Source organism: Agelaius phoeniceus, chromosome 4, assembly GCF_051311805.1.
Source record: "Agelaius phoeniceus isolate bAgePho1 chromosome 4, bAgePho1.hap1, whole genome shotgun sequence".
Lineage (NCBI taxonomy): Eukaryota > Metazoa > Chordata > Aves > Passeriformes > Icteridae > Agelaius > Agelaius phoeniceus.
In genome coordinates, this window is record NC_135268.1 from 62,273,265 (window position 1) to 62,291,112 (window position 17,848).

The 17,848-nt window shown below is 34.9% G+C and overlaps 2 protein-coding genes across 11 annotated transcripts in view; both read right to left on the minus strand.

Annotated features, from left to right (window-relative positions):
• The window catches only part of JAKMIP1 (janus kinase and microtubule interacting protein 1), a 141,897-nt gene that overhangs the window by 33,591 nt on the left and 90,458 nt on the right, over positions 1–17,848 (minus strand). For 7 of the 10 annotated variants that reach the window (XM_077177728.1, XM_077177730.1, XM_077177731.1 and 4 more), the window contains 5 exons: positions 11,110–11,238; positions 9,784–9,912; positions 7,865–7,948; positions 4,146–4,208; positions 2,882–2,980 (listed from right to left, as the gene is read on the minus strand). In XM_077177728.1, coding sequence (XP_077033843.1) covers positions 2,882–2,980; positions 4,146–4,208; positions 7,865–7,948; positions 9,784–9,912; positions 11,110–11,238 — 504 coding nt within the window. Of the gene's footprint in view, positions 1–2,601; positions 2,981–4,145; positions 4,209–7,864; positions 7,949–9,783; positions 9,913–11,109; positions 11,239–17,848 lie in introns of those variants that run through there. The other 3 variants (XM_077177732.1, XM_077177729.1, XM_077177727.1) reach the window with 3 other exon arrangements.
• Positions 11,686–16,748, minus strand: LOC143693989 (uncharacterized). Its single transcript, XM_077177733.1, has one exon. The coding sequence runs from the start codon at positions 15,411–15,413 to the stop codon at positions 15,234–15,236; it is 180 nt and encodes a 59-aa protein (XP_077033848.1). The 5' UTR covers positions 15,414–16,748; the 3' UTR covers positions 11,686–15,233.

Sequence of the window (17,848 nt, forward strand, 5' to 3'; positions counted from 1 at the left end):
CTCTTTTACCATATTTGAAGAATTTTGGCTAAATACAACCATAGTGTTGGTTGCCAGCTGATGCCATGCACACAGTTTCTGCAAAGCTACCTGACACTCCCCAGCTGCAGAACCCTTGCAACACTGGCCCTAATTGACTGGAGCCCTGAAATACTCTGCAGATTTTTATGTTGATTCTAACCTTGTTTAACTACTGTTTTCTCTCATGGAACACTAAAAAAAAAATTTAGAAAGAAAAATCTGCAGGAAAAAAAAATTAAACTCCATCATGAAACAGTATTGTTGAATATTTTCTCACTAAAGTTAAACCTATGTGTCTGGTCCCTGTTTATTCTACAGACTACTTCCTATTAGAGCATTTAAAATCCCCATTCATATTCACTCCAAAAGCCAAGATGTCAGAAAATGTCGAAAGGCAGCACTATTCTACAGTTATGATGTTCTTTGTGACAAAACAAAAAATTATAATTTCCCATCTATCTAAAGATATTTAGAATATCTAAAACTTAACTGGTACATGACTTCCATGCATTTCTTCAAAATACCAACCTATTATTTCTTCAGCAGGCAGATATAGCATAACAAAAAAGCAATTTTTAGCTAAATTAAATTTTCATATGCCTGTGAAAAATGACTGGACTGAAGGCTCTGGGCAACCAATGCATTGGGTCTTACTCTGAATTCTCTCTGGCCATGAGAACATGAGCAAGAAACACCAGATTTCATCTCCATGTTACAAGGGGATGCTTTGGCATCATGAGCTTCATTTTCTGAGCGACACCACTACTACAAATACTTCAGCTCCTATGACCATCCCTGTATGACTCCATTTCCTAAATCACAAAGGAGGTGCTTTAATTGATATGGCAGACAAGCTGCATCCATTCACTTAAACATGTTACAAAGCATGGCAAATCTTGTTATTAATTAGGTTAAACATAATTTGACACTACAGTGTAGAGAGAAAAATCTCTGTAGCCTCTGTAATTTCCCCCCTCTGAAGTTTTTTTGAAAGAATATATACATCAACAGTCTAATTCTGAAATGGGCTTAAATAATGTCTTAGCTGCTGTAAACCAAAACCAGACCTTTATTTCTTATCCAAATTCAGTTATTATTTTAGATAGTGTTAAAAATTCATCAGTTGCTATTGCATTCATCTTACCTAAACTTGCTTGCTTTAATTGATAAATAAATCATTTTTTTATACTTTACCTAATTTTAATCTGAAGAACTGTGCTAAAAAATACTGTCCTGCTTACCAGTAGAACTGATGGTTTTCCTAAAGCATTGCATTGTCAGTCACATTGGTGCCTACATGCTTGTCTACGAAGGAAAAAATCTTTTCTCGCAATCACACAAAAATACTTCCATTGTTATTCTGTGAAAGAATTTTTCCAAGCTTTGGCACATGACAAAACCTTACATGACATAGTGAGCTGTTTTTGATGTGATTCTTCCATGTGAAAATAGCTCCTCATGAAGGAGCTATTGAAGAATATTTGTTCTTTCCTTAAGAAATCTGTTTTGGACAGTTTTACTTCTAAGAACACCCACCCTTTAGGAAGCAATTTCTAGTGCAACAGCCAATTCAAATCCTAAATTGTTCTCTATTTTTCTTTACAGTCCTTCCACAAATTATAAAGATACCTATTAGAAAGCATTTCTATTTTTCTGAACATCTACTGAAATTCTAGTAACCTAAATTCATAATTTTGAATATAATGGGCTATGACATCAAAACATATGGCTGATAAAGGATGAAAAAAAGATTAAGAAATGTCAGACAAAAAGAACGTCCACATAACAGGGAGACATGACATTTTCATCTTTATCAGAGAAGTTACACATGCCGAGGTTTTTGGTGAAACGTGCTGGGTGATAAAAATGGAGGAGTGACAATGACAGGTTTGTCAGAGAGTTTATTCTAAGCAGCGTTAAGAATGCTGGTGATCTTTGAAACTGAACAATGTGTCATCAGGCAATACAACCATGTGACAACTGTGCATCACACACAGACACTTCAGTGTTACCAAATTCCACATGAGCCCAGTTTGTGAGGGGATGAGAACCATTGCTTTCAGCTGTAACCACAGGCTACATGCTCAGTGCTAATAACAAATAATTTTGCTTATTTCATTTATGCAAAGTATGGAATTTGTTTGGTATAGGCAACATATCAGTTTGACACACAGAAGTTATATTTCTGCTTTACCACTTCTCTTGGGCATTGCCAGAGGTTTGGGGTTTTTTTTCATTTTTCATTGACTGAAGCGAATTATTTCCAGTCCATGACCACTTTAAACCATGAGAAAATGGATTTAAGGTAAGAGGAATTCTTTGGAATCTGCTATCAAAAAGTGTTCTTTTTATGACAAATTTACTTCATATGAATGTTGTCAACATTAAATTAATGTAATTTAAAGCAATTCTACATTGATGTGATGGACGTGTCAGATCTTTAGTGAGATCATTGCATGCAAGATGTGAGAAGGTGTGTTAATTTAATCAATGTCAGCCAAGGCTGTAGAATACATACCAGGTGATTTTACATGCAGGAAAGGAGCAGTTATGGAAATGAAACAAATAAAAAAGGCAAAATATTGCAAAACAAAATATTTTATTAGATGAAAACCAAACTATATGCAATTTATATTAGCTATATTACATCTTTATAAACATTAGTGAGCATTCTCTCCAAAACATATTAAGGCAGTGGCATCAATTTCATTATCCCAAGATACAACATTTAAAAAATAGATACCTAAGTGACTTCCCTTAAACATGCACCAGACATCAGTAATCTTTACAGGAATTTCAGCTTGGGTTCAAACATAATTTCTGCTCCATTTGAGAGTTTGCAACAGAGAGAATCTCTTACTTCAAGCTCTAGCACTCTGAATTCTAACAGCTCATTCTGGTCTTTTGCATCTTGCATCTCATTCTTCAGCTGATGCTCTTCTTGTTCCATTCTGTAAATCTGTGAGACAAACACAACATGGTAACCCTGTAAGCACTAGAAAAAATACTGCTTACAGTAGTAAGCAGGGGTTTAGACAAAACTAATTAATTATTAATTATTTCCAGTTTTCATTGTGCATCAGGCTGTGTCACAGAGATAAGAAAAGTATTCTCTAGAAAGTATTTCTGAGAGCAGTCAGCAGAAAATGGTCAATGTTCTCTTAGAGTAATAATCTGGAAGTAACATAAAACTTATATGAATGTTGTATCTAAATAAGTTAAGCAGTGGAAGTTTTCTTTTAAAATCCAGCAAATGAAACTGAATTACATTAACATTTGGGTAGGCTGTTCTCATTGTATTTGCCTAATTAGACATCTAATTTTTTACAGTATATGAAAGATAATAATGGTGTGGTTTTAACGAGCACTTTTTAATTTGCCAGAATTTTGCCTTGGGGTACTAACAAAGACAAAATAGAAATTCAATACTGGCTATTAATTATGCCAACTAATAGCTTTGGTCTACTGTCTAGTTTAACTGGGTGATCTTTTACTTTGTACAAAACTAAATAGAAGCGTAACATCTGGCATAATGTACTTTAACATTTATAGTGCCCATGTAAGTGCCCAAGTAAATTAAACCTGTCTTTAACTACTTTTAATCATATTTTATTTGGTCATCTTATTTGTATTCTATTAATATTAAGCTACTAATTAACAATATCAGTTATTTATCTTCCTGAGTTGACTAGCCAACTTTCCACTACTATCAACAAAGAACAATGCAGATACTCAGCTCTGAGTAGCTCAGAGAGTTAATATAATAAACCTTAAATCAATCTGTATTACTTAATGTGTGGAAAAACTATAAAAACATTGAAGGGAGCAGGCAATTTTGCTAGTGGTCAGGACAATAACAACCTTTGTGTATCTGTGTATTTTATTGGACACTAGAAACCTCAGCCAGCTTGGGCTGCACCGGTGGCTATCCATGTAATTTCAAATAAAAAGCAGCTTTGATTCCTGAAGAATATAAAAGCATGTTGGTACTTTAATCAGAGATTTTTACTTAAATTTCTGTTTCTGATGAGAAATAAAGCAATTTCATGCTGATTTTATAGTACTTAGTGCATTCAATTTCTTCTATGACAAAGAGCAGCAATGGTGAAAATATTCCCACATACCTTCTCTAGCAACTCCTGATTTGTTCTAATTAACAGCTGCTTTTCTTCTACCCATTTTGAATCCTGTGAGGAAAATACATATGTTTTGTTAAGGAAGAGAAGTGAATGCCTACAATAATTAGATTTCAGACATCATTTTACATTCAAGTATAAAATGGTCACACACTGAAAAATAAAGCCATCATAAATGTTTCAAGGATGTACAGCATTTTATACAGTGAAAATACAAGTTCTTTCCTGTAGCAGACTTTTGTTTCCTATTATGTTTCAGCTAGCATGTACTTTAAAATCTTTACATGTAGCAATTGTGGGTTACCACAGTTATATGCTTTATGTCATTTTTAAAACATTTATTTACTCAGCTGAACTCAAAACTATTGCTTTCCATTGCAAAGGTTTGGAAACTTTCTTGCAAAATCATCCCATTTTAAGTAGTGCAATACAAATACAAAGGGAGAAAGGGCTGAAAATGGTTTTACTACCCCAAATTACCAAAAAGAAGCTGCAGGAATATAAAGTTAATTACCCTCTGCTAAAAATCTGAGAATCTGGCTAATACACAGTGTTTGTGACAAGGAATGCAAGGCTGTGGAGGAAGGGAAGTGATGCAAGACATTGTATACTCCATTTGGAAACTGTATTTCCAATTAATCACTTGTTCCAGAACACATCTTTCCTTTTAGGTTTTCCCATGCCTTCAAAAGGCCTCATAAAATATCCCTTTAAAGAGCCAAGCTACAAAACCTCATGGCCAGCCATAGCTGGACATTCAGATTTAATGGATTATAACAGCCAGATTTGCTCTTGTTTTTCCTACAGAGAAATCTATTTACATAACCTTTCTTATGCTATTCTAAAAGGTCTATTAAAACAATATCCAACACTTAATGTGCCATACTAACTCTAGATCAAATTATCTTCTAGGTTCAAGGGATAATTTATGTAAAATCTAAATGCCTTTACTAAAGTATTGAGGATGATGAATTCTTTTTCAGGAAGATATTTGCACACTGATGTTGCATAAGGAATCAATGAAATCTGGATATCCTAGCCCATCAAATATCCTTGAAATGTCAATCTTAAGTATTATGATATTATATTGAGTCCAATTAGCATTTTGTTAAACATTTTAGTTTTTCTACTTACTGTCTACAACAATTTCATGTTGTACTGTTCTCTCTACCTTTTTCCATTCATGCACAAAAATGCATTTCATGTAATAAACAAGCTCTTCATGGTTGTGATAACATACTAAAATGAGTACTGAAAGGCATCACAGTTGTCAAGAATTTTTGAGGCAAGTGAAAGAAATGTTGAAAATAAAATCTGGTGTCTAGTTTACTATTTAACTAACATTTTACTAAGGTCAAGGAATGAAGAGTTGCATGCACAGACTTAGGGTGGACATCCCAATGCATGGATATGGTAAACATACCCACATGGTAAGGTTCAGCAGATAGATCAGACTGCAGCTTCAACTACTCCAGTCCACACAAGTAAAAAAACAGTTCCATCTGCTCTATTGATGATAAATTCCTGCATCTTTCTTGATGGAGTCCAACTACACTTTCTGAGCAAACCTGAACTCCAGCAGAACTGCATTTACACACCAGCCCACTGAGACAGTTGAGCATTCATCCATCTGGCATATTGCATACTCAAATACTTTTAGGCTTATTGTTTGCCATCATTTAAATATATTTAATATTATTTAGATATTTTCCATGATATGTTTTAAGGATTTCTTCACTTAACATAAAATTTCTTATGCATACACCTCAATGTACCATGCAGAAATGGATTATTAATTTTCTGTTACTTCTGGGGGAATACTGACAGGTCCAGCCAGAAGAGAGATTAACAAAAGCCATTGACAGTTACTTTGAAATTCCACATAAATTGTTATAAACCAAGCTTCACATAATTTTTTAACAATAATCTTCTAATCTCATGCTCTGAAATAGACTCCAGGAAATTTTCTGGAATAATACACTTAGATCTTTTGATTCATTATTTCCCTTTACAAACACATTCAGGGGCTGGCTCCCAGAATGAACATTCCACAATTATTCTTAAATCATCATCACTACTATGGCATCTAAATGACAAAGTAGTAATTAAATAATTTTTTAAAAAATCACATAGTGCACAAAAAATTCAGTTTATCATAGAACCATTTATTTTGTTGACTGTAAATACCAACAGCTCAGGAGAACCAAGCAGGTGCTAGAGCTCCCAGGAAGACGTTGTGATCCCCTCTGAGGAAAGCTAATGCTCAGTGTACAAACCAGCCCACTACAAATAACATCATAGTGCTCCTTGTCACATCCCTGTTCACCCTCTCAGGATTACTAAGATACAAAGTGGAAAATGCAGTTCTGAATTTCAAAGTAGTAATTGATTAAATTCTAATTTCCAGATATACCTTTTTGACATAACTCTTTTGCAGAAAAATCACAGAAGTAACTCCTTACATGGGTATCCAAATTCATTTATCTTTTTTACATAGACAGTACTTACATTATACACTGTACAGTCAAATATCTTATTAATGTTTTCAACTACACAGCAGTTTGCCCACAACATCTTTCTTATCCACAAAGCAAAATAGCAGCAGTAAATGCTTGGGAAGTCTTTGGTTTCATTTATTCTTCCAGAAGTTCAGTGGGCCATCATTTTTAGATTAATAACATATTCTCAGTTTTTAGTAATATTGTTTTTACATTAAATTCACTGAGAAAATTTCAATTTGTGTGGAAACTAGCATAAATGATTTTTGTCCTTAACTTGAATATGGTCCCCAAACCTTTGCATTGATACAGAATCTTACAGAAAATTTTAATTACAAAGAATAAACCATAAAAATAGTGTTATCATTCATTTGGCATTATATGTAAGTTGTGTCAACTGCTACAGGATCATCAGTCTTTGAAATGTATAAGTATAGCTACCTCTATCTTATTACTATAAGCTACCTGAAGACTTAAATTCTATTTCAAACAACAAAGCATAAAATAACATCTCCCCAATTTCTACTGTGTGTTTTAGCAGTCACACAACTGAACAACTTGCAAATGCATGCTCATAACTCTTAATCAGACTTCCTGAGGGCCCTAGACAATATTAAATATGCATCAGTAGACACATCTTTGATGAGTATTTACATATATTATATGTACTGAAGTACAAGGCCTGATTTTACTTTGTGTGATGGTTTGGGAATCTGAAAGCAGCTGGGCCCTCTGAGACTTTAAACCCAGGAGAGTAACACCTCAAGTGGCTCCCATTAACCTGACAGGCTCAGTGTTCCTCTCTCTAGTGTGCTTAGAAATTGGGGGTTTAAAAAATTTTTCTTTGGTACACACCAAAAATACTCTCCAGTAGAAATATAGAATATTTATGTTATTAGAGTTTATAACAAACAGTAACAAAATGGAGAAGAGGAGAAAGCCCTTCACCAAATGACAACGGGAACAGAATGTGCACGTACATGTGGTTATTTTAATACCATGCTTTAGTGTATTATGTGTTAGAAAATGAGTCTGTAATGACATTTTCTTAGGCTGCAAAATGCTTTCCTTTATTTGAGTGATGTAATGCTGCAGTAGCAGTTAAGCTGCATCATTGACACCAACACACCAGTAAGCAAGGAAGGTGGCAAGGGCACCACTGCACGCAGAGAACACGATGTGGGAGAGCACATTTAGAGAGCCTTTTACCTGCCCCTTCTCCATTAGAGCTTTCTCCAGGTCCTCAATTTTTGCCTGACACCTGAGAAGATCAGCTTGCAGTTGTTCACGAGTCTGTGGGGGGAAGGGGAGAAGGAGAAATCAAAAGTAAATATATTTTCTACTATTTTATGGGCTGTCCTATCAGCTTTTAATGTTTTTCATTAAAATAGTTGGGTTTTTTGTTTATGTTACATGAAATTTTGAAACTGCCAGTTTAACAGGATTTTTCCTTCCTAGCCTAAAAGGATGTTAACATCCCATATTCAGTGACAAAGTTCTTACCAGGGGAAGAAAAAAATTAATTTAGCAACTGAAAGAGCTCTAAGAAGCTATTCATAAGCTTTAATAACTTAAGGCAATTGGGGAAAAAAGAACAAGGGAGAAAAAGAATTGCATTAAGTACTGAAAAAGGCCTTTAGGTAAATGAAATATATTGACCCAAAACAATTTACATATCCCATAAACAGCGCATGCTGGTGAGTTTTCCTCATTTACACGATTATTACACTCAGCACTACACTACAGTGGGTATTACACCCCATGTCCAGTGATGCACTAAATGGCACTGGATCATGGAAGGTACTAAACAAAAAAGGATATAAAACACATGTTTCTGGAGACCCTCAGCCACTGAGGCTCCTTGACCTACCACAAGTATTTTTTTCCACCCTACTTCAGGTACTTTTCCACCCAAGCAATTTAAATATTCCTATAGGGATTTTTTTCCCTGCATCTGTGCACCTTTGGGTACTTGCTTACCTAAGCCTCATCTATAAGTATTAGGAAATTATCATCCCACCAAAATAAACTATGCAAAAAGCTAATTTATGACTCACTGAGGAGATGGATTTGCAGGGGTGTACCAAAAAACCCAAAATAACATTAAAAAGAAATAGCAGCAATTTCCAAGATTACAAAAAATACAGTCTGTAAATGCCTGCAAAATAAAATTTTAAAAAACCCACGAAGGCAAAGAAAATATATAATGGCCTCTCATAATTGGCAAGTAGATGATTGCCCCTGAAATCCTTTTTTTAACAGTAGATGGAGTTATGCCCTCCATCCTAATTCTATCTTGAGAAGTGATCTTCAAAGTCTTTACAGCTTTCCTTGGCTAAGTGTCCTACTTAAAAAGAGAGTGTCAAAACTGACTAGGCTTTTGTAAGATGCTAAGAACTCTAATAAATAAAGCCATGAAGCAGTAATTCTACTATTATAAGAACTATATTTCACAGGAAAAAATAAAAAAGAAGTGTAGGTTGGTTGAGTCCTTTCCTACCAGTAAACACTTTAAAATCATTTTCCTTCTGCATTCTTAGCAACACACTGCAGTGGCACAGTACAGTGGCCACATGTAGCAAAGCAGTAACATATAATAATCACAGTATTTAATATGTTTCTCCATTTCTGGGGTTTGGGGAAGTTGTAGTGGGAAGATAGGGGTTTTTTAACTGTCCAACTTGGTGTCCATCAGGAGTCCCCACTTCCTGTTGTGCAAAACTGCTTCCCAGTGTGCCAGAACCAAGATTTGGATCAGATATTTGATTCAGATTTGGGAGATTTTTAATATAATCATATGATGGATGTACCTATGCCCTTGTAACAACCTTCCCTGTGATTCATTTAAAATCCATCATGTCACTATCCAAATTGCAGGTTCAAATGGGTTATCACTCTCATAGCATAGAAATCTTTAATATATTATACATGCTAAAATAAAGTATAATGACATCTTTGTTCTGATTGCACCAGATGAACCTAAATTATCACCTTACTTATGACATCCTCTAATCCTCAAAAACATTGGCTTTGCATTTCACTGACCTGCAAAGATACCTCCTGCTATTACAAATGGTTTCAGCTTTTTCTATTAATTCAGATTTAAAGAATTTCAGTTAAAAAATTACCCTTGCTTCTCTCTCTGCATCCAGAGTTCCACCAACTTGTTCTTGGAGCAATGCATATGCTCTTTGCAAAGCTTGATACTCTCTTGTTAGCTGGCAAAACCTGAGTTCAGCTTCTTCTTTAGGCGTGCTCTTAATGAAAAGAGGGGGGAAGTGGGTTAGTAAAAATGTATTTAATAATGGGTTTGTCTGTACAGAAGACAGACTCACAAACAAGCAACACAACTCATACTAAGTCTCAAAGTTTAATAAAGGTATGAAATCCTAAAACAAGTGGAAAGGAAAGGAACTGTGTCTACCACACAACTTAAGGACAGTGTAAGTTGCCATGTAAGACAGCAATGTACAGAAATGGGAAAACTGTCTGGGGAAAGATGAGAGGAAACAGTTTTGTGCAACCCTGTCTTCAGCAACTCCAGAGCCAGAGGGGTCTCAGAAGGTATTTGTTCTATTTCTCATTCTGTCCACCCTTCCCTCCTTACACTTGTTCTCTACAATGCCAGGGTAAAGCACACTGACACAGAAGTTACATTTCAAAATTACTTCACATATATTTTCTTAAATTTATTCTTTTAACACAAAGTATTTTCAAAGTCATTATTTTCCTTGAATGTTAAGCCACTAACTTTAACACTTATAAAGTCCTTCCTATATGGCTGAGGACAAGAAATGTCCTTCACTTTAATTAACTTTTGCTCCAGGAACTTGAGTTTTAAAGAAAAGAGATTACAATATTATTAGACACTAAACCTAGGAAAAAAGGAAGCTTCTTCTGAGGAGTATTAGGCAGAAGTTAGTGAACAAGAAAGAAAGATGAAAAAGAGCATCTAATTCGTGCTTTGTGCTCACGCCTGCAATCTTCCAAAGTAGGCCGGCAGCAGTGAATATCACAGAGCTGGGACAAAACATGTCACTGGGTATTTACTACCTGTGATCATCTGAGCCTTTATGAATTGCAAAGGACTCTCTGAGTATTGTGAGCAAAGAAAGAAGATCCTGATTGTATCAAAACAGTCAAATAAATTATAAGGTTGAAAGGCAAACTATTGTCTAGTAAGTACTGACTTTTGCTAAAGAAATATGCCTATTCATTTTATTTTGACTAATAAGAAAGAGTTTGAGGAAAAAAAAATTTCTTACACCAATATCTGCTAAATCTGTTAGAATATTATCTTATTAATTTTATTGCCAAGTGTATATGTTACCAGACTTGAAAAAAACCCAAAGGGATTCTCTGCCAAATCTATCACAGTTCATGTGGTACAACGGCTGAAAGTTTGTATTTATACTTCAAGAGGTAGAAAGAAGAACTAATCAGTTACCACTTACATCTTCCAAATCTTCTTCTGGTGTTGCAGGTGTCCTGTCTGTTTTATCTGTGTTGTATGAAGTTACTGATGAAGTTTCTGAATCAAGAGACTCTTCATCAAATCCAAAAAATGTCTCCACAACATGCCTCTGAAAAATTAGGTTTTTTTAGCTAGTAGCAAAACAGATGAAAATCCCCAATGACCCAGTAAGTAGTAACCCCAATGACCGAGTAAGTAGTAATAGGTCTTCTCTGATGATTATTTTAGTATTTAGAAAGAAAGAAATGTTCCAGTGCAAACTCTTCTCTGATTAAATAAGTTACTTTTCCAACATAATTTGACAAGAACCTCCAAGAACAGAACTGGACATGGAAAAGAGATGAGGTAAATACCAAAAGAATAATGCTTTAGCAAAACTATAAAACCTAATTACCAAAATCACACAAGTCCTTACAAGATTCACAGTAGAGAAATCCAGTATCTATTCAGAAGAAAGTAAGCCAGTACAAGGCAACATATAAGACGTGCAACCAAAAGGAAAAAAAGTATTCTGGAGACCAAGGTGGAACAAATTTAATTGCTCATAATAATTGCAAAAAGAAAAAAAAAAAAAAAAAAAAGAAAAAAAAAAAAAAAAAAAAAAAAAAGAAAAAATCCTATTTTGGAAAACCCTACTTAAAAGTATAAATTTATGCTTACAATTTTTCTTTTCAGTATCATCATTCTCTTTTGGGTTTTTTTTCAAAAATTTGCTCCCATACTATGTCTAACCAAAAAGACATGTCTAGGGAAAAGCAGCATTGCACTGCAGATTTAAAAAATTTTACACAACATTATCAATTAAATACATGCTTAGAGAAAATTAGAGAAAATGAGTAGCTAGTGGAAATGAGTACAATATAATTTGTGAAAAATGTGATTTTTTAAAAAATAAACATAGTCACAGAAAGCAGCATATTTCCATGGACATTCAACTGTTAAAAAAAAAGTTCATAAATTTAACTAGAAAAAAAGATTTTTAACTTGAATTCTATTAATGAATAGAAAGCATAACTTCTTACACCACACAAATCCAACACAATTTCAGAGAAGCAAGAAAACTGAAAATATTTTTTTAAAGGGTGTTGCTGAGAAATGGATTCAGGTCATGAAGCAGCCTAGACAGACAAGGTAGTGGAGACAGGTGGCTGTAAGAAGATGGAGAAAGATCTCTACATGTTTTGCCACTGCTTGATACTGAAGCACAGATCCTGATGTCGCTGTTTGGGTCTTTTTCAAATACATGTCAGAGGTTGTCTATGAGAAGATAATAGCTTGTTTATTAAAATAGTCATATGGATTAGAAATTATCAGTTTTTATTAATTCCAAACATCACGAATCCTACATTTCAGCAAAGAATTGTTATCAATCAATTTAATTCAAAGTACAGAAAAGTTTTAACTATAATGCCCTCTCTCATGATGATTTCCAAATATTTATCTTTCCTTGCAGTTTTCCAGACTTACCTAACCTTAGAGATTTTTTCCAGTATAATTACATAAGTATGGTCTTCTCTTTCTCACAAAGCCCTAATGCTCACTATATTCTTTTGGTTCAGCACAGCTCTCATCAGCAGTCAAAATACTCTGTTTTGATTTAAGAGGTACCAAAAACTCAAGCCTGTAGGTGTGACTTTTTGCCTGCATGGATGACACCATGTGCCATTGCCAGGCTGCTGCCCTGGTCACCACAGTCCACCAGGTCACAACCTGATCACTCATAAGCTGAACAAGTCCATAATAGTTTCACAGTACAGCTAATTCCACTCAAACTGCCAAATACAGCTCCAAGGTCATGTCCTGAATCACTCAACTGCTTCACTTAGAAGACCCCTTCAAACAGTACTTAAAAATTTTCATTCAGAAACCCAAAAAGCCATATCTTTCCTAAACAGACTGTGTGTATCCATATGCATGCAGATAAATATGATGCAGCACAAAAGGCAAAGAGCTTCCAAACAACCTTGAGAAACAAATTTCCTTTTGCAAGCTACTTGACCACTACTTTGTGAATTCATAGGATCACAGTTATAATGCCACAGTGCTGGAAGGACATTATTCTTTCCTCACTTGTTCAGGAAGGACTGTGATCTGCCACCAGGCAGAGCTAATGTCCAAGGTGCTTAAAACAAACAGTTCCCTGGGACAATCTAATTCTTTCCTCCAGCATTCACCAGTTCACCTTTCTGCCCTACTTAACAAAACAAAGGGCACAAGGAATAGGTTTAAGCTCTAGTCTAAAAATACAAAGACTTATCCAGAAAGCTAATGTATTTACTCTCACTCAAATTAAAACCATTTCAGACTTCTAAGTTCAAAGGTTTACCACAAAACACAAGGGGTCATTAGTCCTTGGGAGATGGCCCATCCATCCCATGGCTTTCCTCCCCCACGGAATACTGGTTGCAGTTTACAATCACGTAACAGTAATACTACAAATAAACATTGAGTTAAAAATAGGGCTAAAGAAATTGTGCTACTTCAAGTTGTAAGGAAGACAAATTTACAACCTGAGTAGCCAGCTCAACTCACTTTCCTGACTCCAAACTGATCTGCAGATATGGCTTCATAAACAAGAAGGTACATTTTATGGAACTAAAGAAGATGGTGGCAGGTAAACAAAGTGCCAAGTCTTGACTTTGCAAAGGCTGGCAGAAGGGACTTCTAAAAGATGGAGAACAAATCTCCAATTTATTATCATATGGCACAGAGATCACACTACCATAAGAGTCAGCAGCAGCTGAACTTAAGTGACAATAAAACCTACCTACCTGTGGGATTTTTTGCTACATCTCTGTTGTACAGTCACTTTTAGATAACTCAGGTCAAATACATGTCTTCCTTTAACCCTGCATGCATGCAGCCACCCATGCCATTTCAAGAAATGAAAATAAATTAGCAAAACAACAATGCTTTTGACTTTAAATAAAGGTATATAGGCTGGAGAAAATATTTAAAGCCATGTCATTATTGTGAAAAATAATTTGAACATTTCACTTGTAGCAAAAGTAGAGGAAAAATATATACGTATCAATAAATAAACCACTTAATTATTAGATATGAGGGAATTCTGAAAAAAAACCCTTAGAACTTCCCATCACAATAAAAACCCCAACACTTAAAGGAGAGTTAAAAGTCAAAAACTTTTAAATGCTTTAAAGACTACCTGTAATATTTGGGGTTAACCATTTTTAGAAAAGCTGTATATTTATCATTTTGTGGAGCAGATCCATTCCATAGCAATAGAGATAAGGTATTGAATAACTGTATATGTATGAATGACTGCACGTGTATGTATATACTGAATTACTGCACACGTATGAATTGCTTCATGACATAATTACAAAATAGCCAGTTTTACTGTTGATCATCTAGTATCTGAAACAACCAACTATGAGAACTGATTCAGAGCAAAACCAAAACAAATTAATTCACAAGGGAACAGCTGTAGAGAGAAAAATAAAAAAAAAATACTTGAAGAAAAGACATGTGAGTCAAAGTTGTAGATAATAAATTATAAATAAAGCATCAATAAATACATCAAATCCAAGGGAGACTCCACGCATGCCTCAAAAGCTGAACCACAATTGTTTCTGAAAAGCATACAGAAATGCACAATACTCACTGCATTTTTCTAACTATATAAACCATGTTATTCAAGTTTCATTCAAACTTTTTTTTAAAAATGGAAACGTTCTGAATTAACAACTTAGAGATCGCTTTATATTTGTTTGCACTTTTCTTATTTCTAGATCACAACTTAACTGAGAAAATAGTCATGTAAATTGCAGAAAAATTCTGATTTGAATTCTAATTTCCACTAACTACTATTAAATGCCATGCATTTAATAGCAAGCATTTTTCATGTGGATTTATAGTGCTGTTTTCACATACATTTAAAGTAAAATTATGCATTAGGTCTTTATAATTCAAGTATTAATACTTCTGCTGAATTATGGTGCTCAGTAAACATCAAAGTTTAGACTACTATAAATCAATAGTGACACATAAACTATATTATATGCAAATTTCAATATAATCTGATTTCTCTGCTGGTAAAGTAGTTTCATTTTACATTTAAATATCTCATTTTAAGGGATCTAATCAAACATGATGAAAAAGATCCAAGATACATTTCCTTGTAATGCAATCAGATGTGCTCATCAGTAACTTCTTACCTTCATGCTTATATGTCATTTCTTGGCAGCCAGAAAAATAAAGGCACACCAAGGCACAGAGGCAGAGAAAAAAAGAAAAATATAAAACAAGAAATATGAACTCCATCACACCAGTGTGCAGGCTTTCCACTACTGAGAATACAGTTCATTTATTAAAGTTTAAAAAAAGGCACAATCCACAGAGTCCCACAGTTACCAAATAAGCTGGGTAAATATGTCTTACTTTCAAAAGCATGACTCCAGCCACCATGGAATGAATGTACCTCCATTCCACATGTCAAAAATAAATAAAATATAAAAAATAATGCGTCTGAAGTTTCTTGGTTATTTCACAACAAAAATTGAAAAAAAAAATTAAAGAGCACCTTGGAAAAAATCAGGTACCTGACTATATAGAGTCACTAATCACTCCTCTGAAGACCCAGCAAGCACAGAGGTTATAAAGCCCATCCCACTTTGTGCTCCTTTCCTTGGGGAGCCTGAACCAGTTGCCAGCATTGTTCTATGGACTCCTTGGGAATTAAAAGAGTGCTCAGTGAAAGCTTCAGTAGCAACAGTAGCCTGGTGCACCTACAGAGCTCCAGAAATAACACTGATAGCTAATTACAAAAACAAGAAATACAGAACTGTCAGAAGCTTCTCAGCTGAGCTGATGTTCAGGGCTGTAAAGGCTACCAGCAGCTCATTCACACAAGATGCCTCAAAGATGGAGAAAGGCATTCCAGGGATTCTGTTCCAGATAACACAAACAACTGTAAGAAAATACTCTTTAGACAACAACCACAGACTCATTAGAAAACCACCACAGACTCTCTGCAGTCAGACCATCACAGGAATGAAGGAAGCTGGAGTCTAAAAGCACCCATTTAGGAAAATCTGCAGCAGATGAGTGTAAATCTTCACCCTGCGCACCACGTTCCTGCTTATTAGAACAAAAAAAAGAATCATTCTATACCTTCCAAAATGAGCTTATCTGACTATTTTCATGAAACCTCATTCTCATGTGTTATTTCCTCCTTCACTTTGTCACAAGGAATGGGACACATCTGGAAATAGATACAACCCACCAGCCAAACTTGTTAGTACACTGCGTTAACCCTAATTTTACATTTAACAAACCTTAAAAAAGCAAAGCCAAAGACTTAGATCAGTGATTTCTTTTTCCAAGTTTTGGTTAGGACAGAGGTTAACACATAATTTCACTACTATTCTATACAGGTTATATGGTCTGTATGAGATAAAAAATCTTGCACAGATAATAGCCAGAAATACACTTAAGCTGTGCATGTCTACATATAAAACAACTCATCTTAGACTGCCTTTATAGTCTGTGGAGAAAAACAGGCAATTTTAGGCCAAAGCCCCTATGTCCTATTTTGATATCTACTTCCAACCACTTAATGTTACCACTTGGTCCAGAGTGAGATGTCTGTATCTCATGTCCATTACTGACATCTAACCAACATTGGCAACAGTTGGATAAATAAATTCCACAATTTTCTTCTGGATTCCCGATATAGGCTGTAAAAACAGAGGTGATGAATTGGCAAAATCTAAACTCATCTGAGCACCTCATTCCACTTGGATTGTTTAAATAACTGTGGGAAACACAGCTTCCTTTGAGGATTTTGATCCTCACTGGACCACACAGATGGCCTGGAAGGAAATCAGCCAGGATTGGGTTTTTAGAAGTTAACACCAATTGCAGTTAAACTGTGAGTCAATGCTGCATATAAACGTAAATATTCTACAGGTTTATCCATTGCCAGGTAATGGCACAGTAGTATTATTGATTACTTCGTTCATTCCTTAAGGAATTAGCTCATTTAGAAAGTTTAAATGCAGCTATAAATTAACTATATTAACTAGTGTGTATATATGGTGTAATTACTATAGTACATACAATCTCTTTTGCTCTTCTCTCATAACCTTCTCTTTTTTCACTTGTTTTTGTTTTATAGTCCTGCTTTTCCTTTCAGGAGATAGCATCACATAGAATTTCAAATGGTCACCACAGCCATTGAAGAGCTAATGGACAGGGGGTGGAATAATTTGGAGCAGAAATGCCTGCTACTGATTCATTTGTTCTTTCTGATGTTTCTTTTCTATCCTAAATAAGAATCACATCCCAACTAACTCTGCTGCCCATACACATACAATTCTTGCAGTATAGTCAGCAGAATTCCCCATATTATAGCACTCAGCAAACAGAAAATAGCATTGCCACAAAATTTTTAATGGTATCATGCCCATTCTCTCCAATCCTTGCTTTGGTTGATAAGGAAAAGAAGAAAAGACCACAAAAGTATCAGGTTGCTCAAGACACATCAGGTGGCACCTGTGTCATCTGAAGCTCTACTAACACAGAGCACTTCCAAGACATAAATGCATATTTATTGAAGTTTTCAGCCTACAGAAATTCTCATCTCCACTTACCAACACCTAAAAATTTACTTAACTAGCTTTGTTTCATGGGGAATTTTACAATTTAGCAAATGATCTTACACATTTGACATACAATCAGATAAAGGCCAATAATTA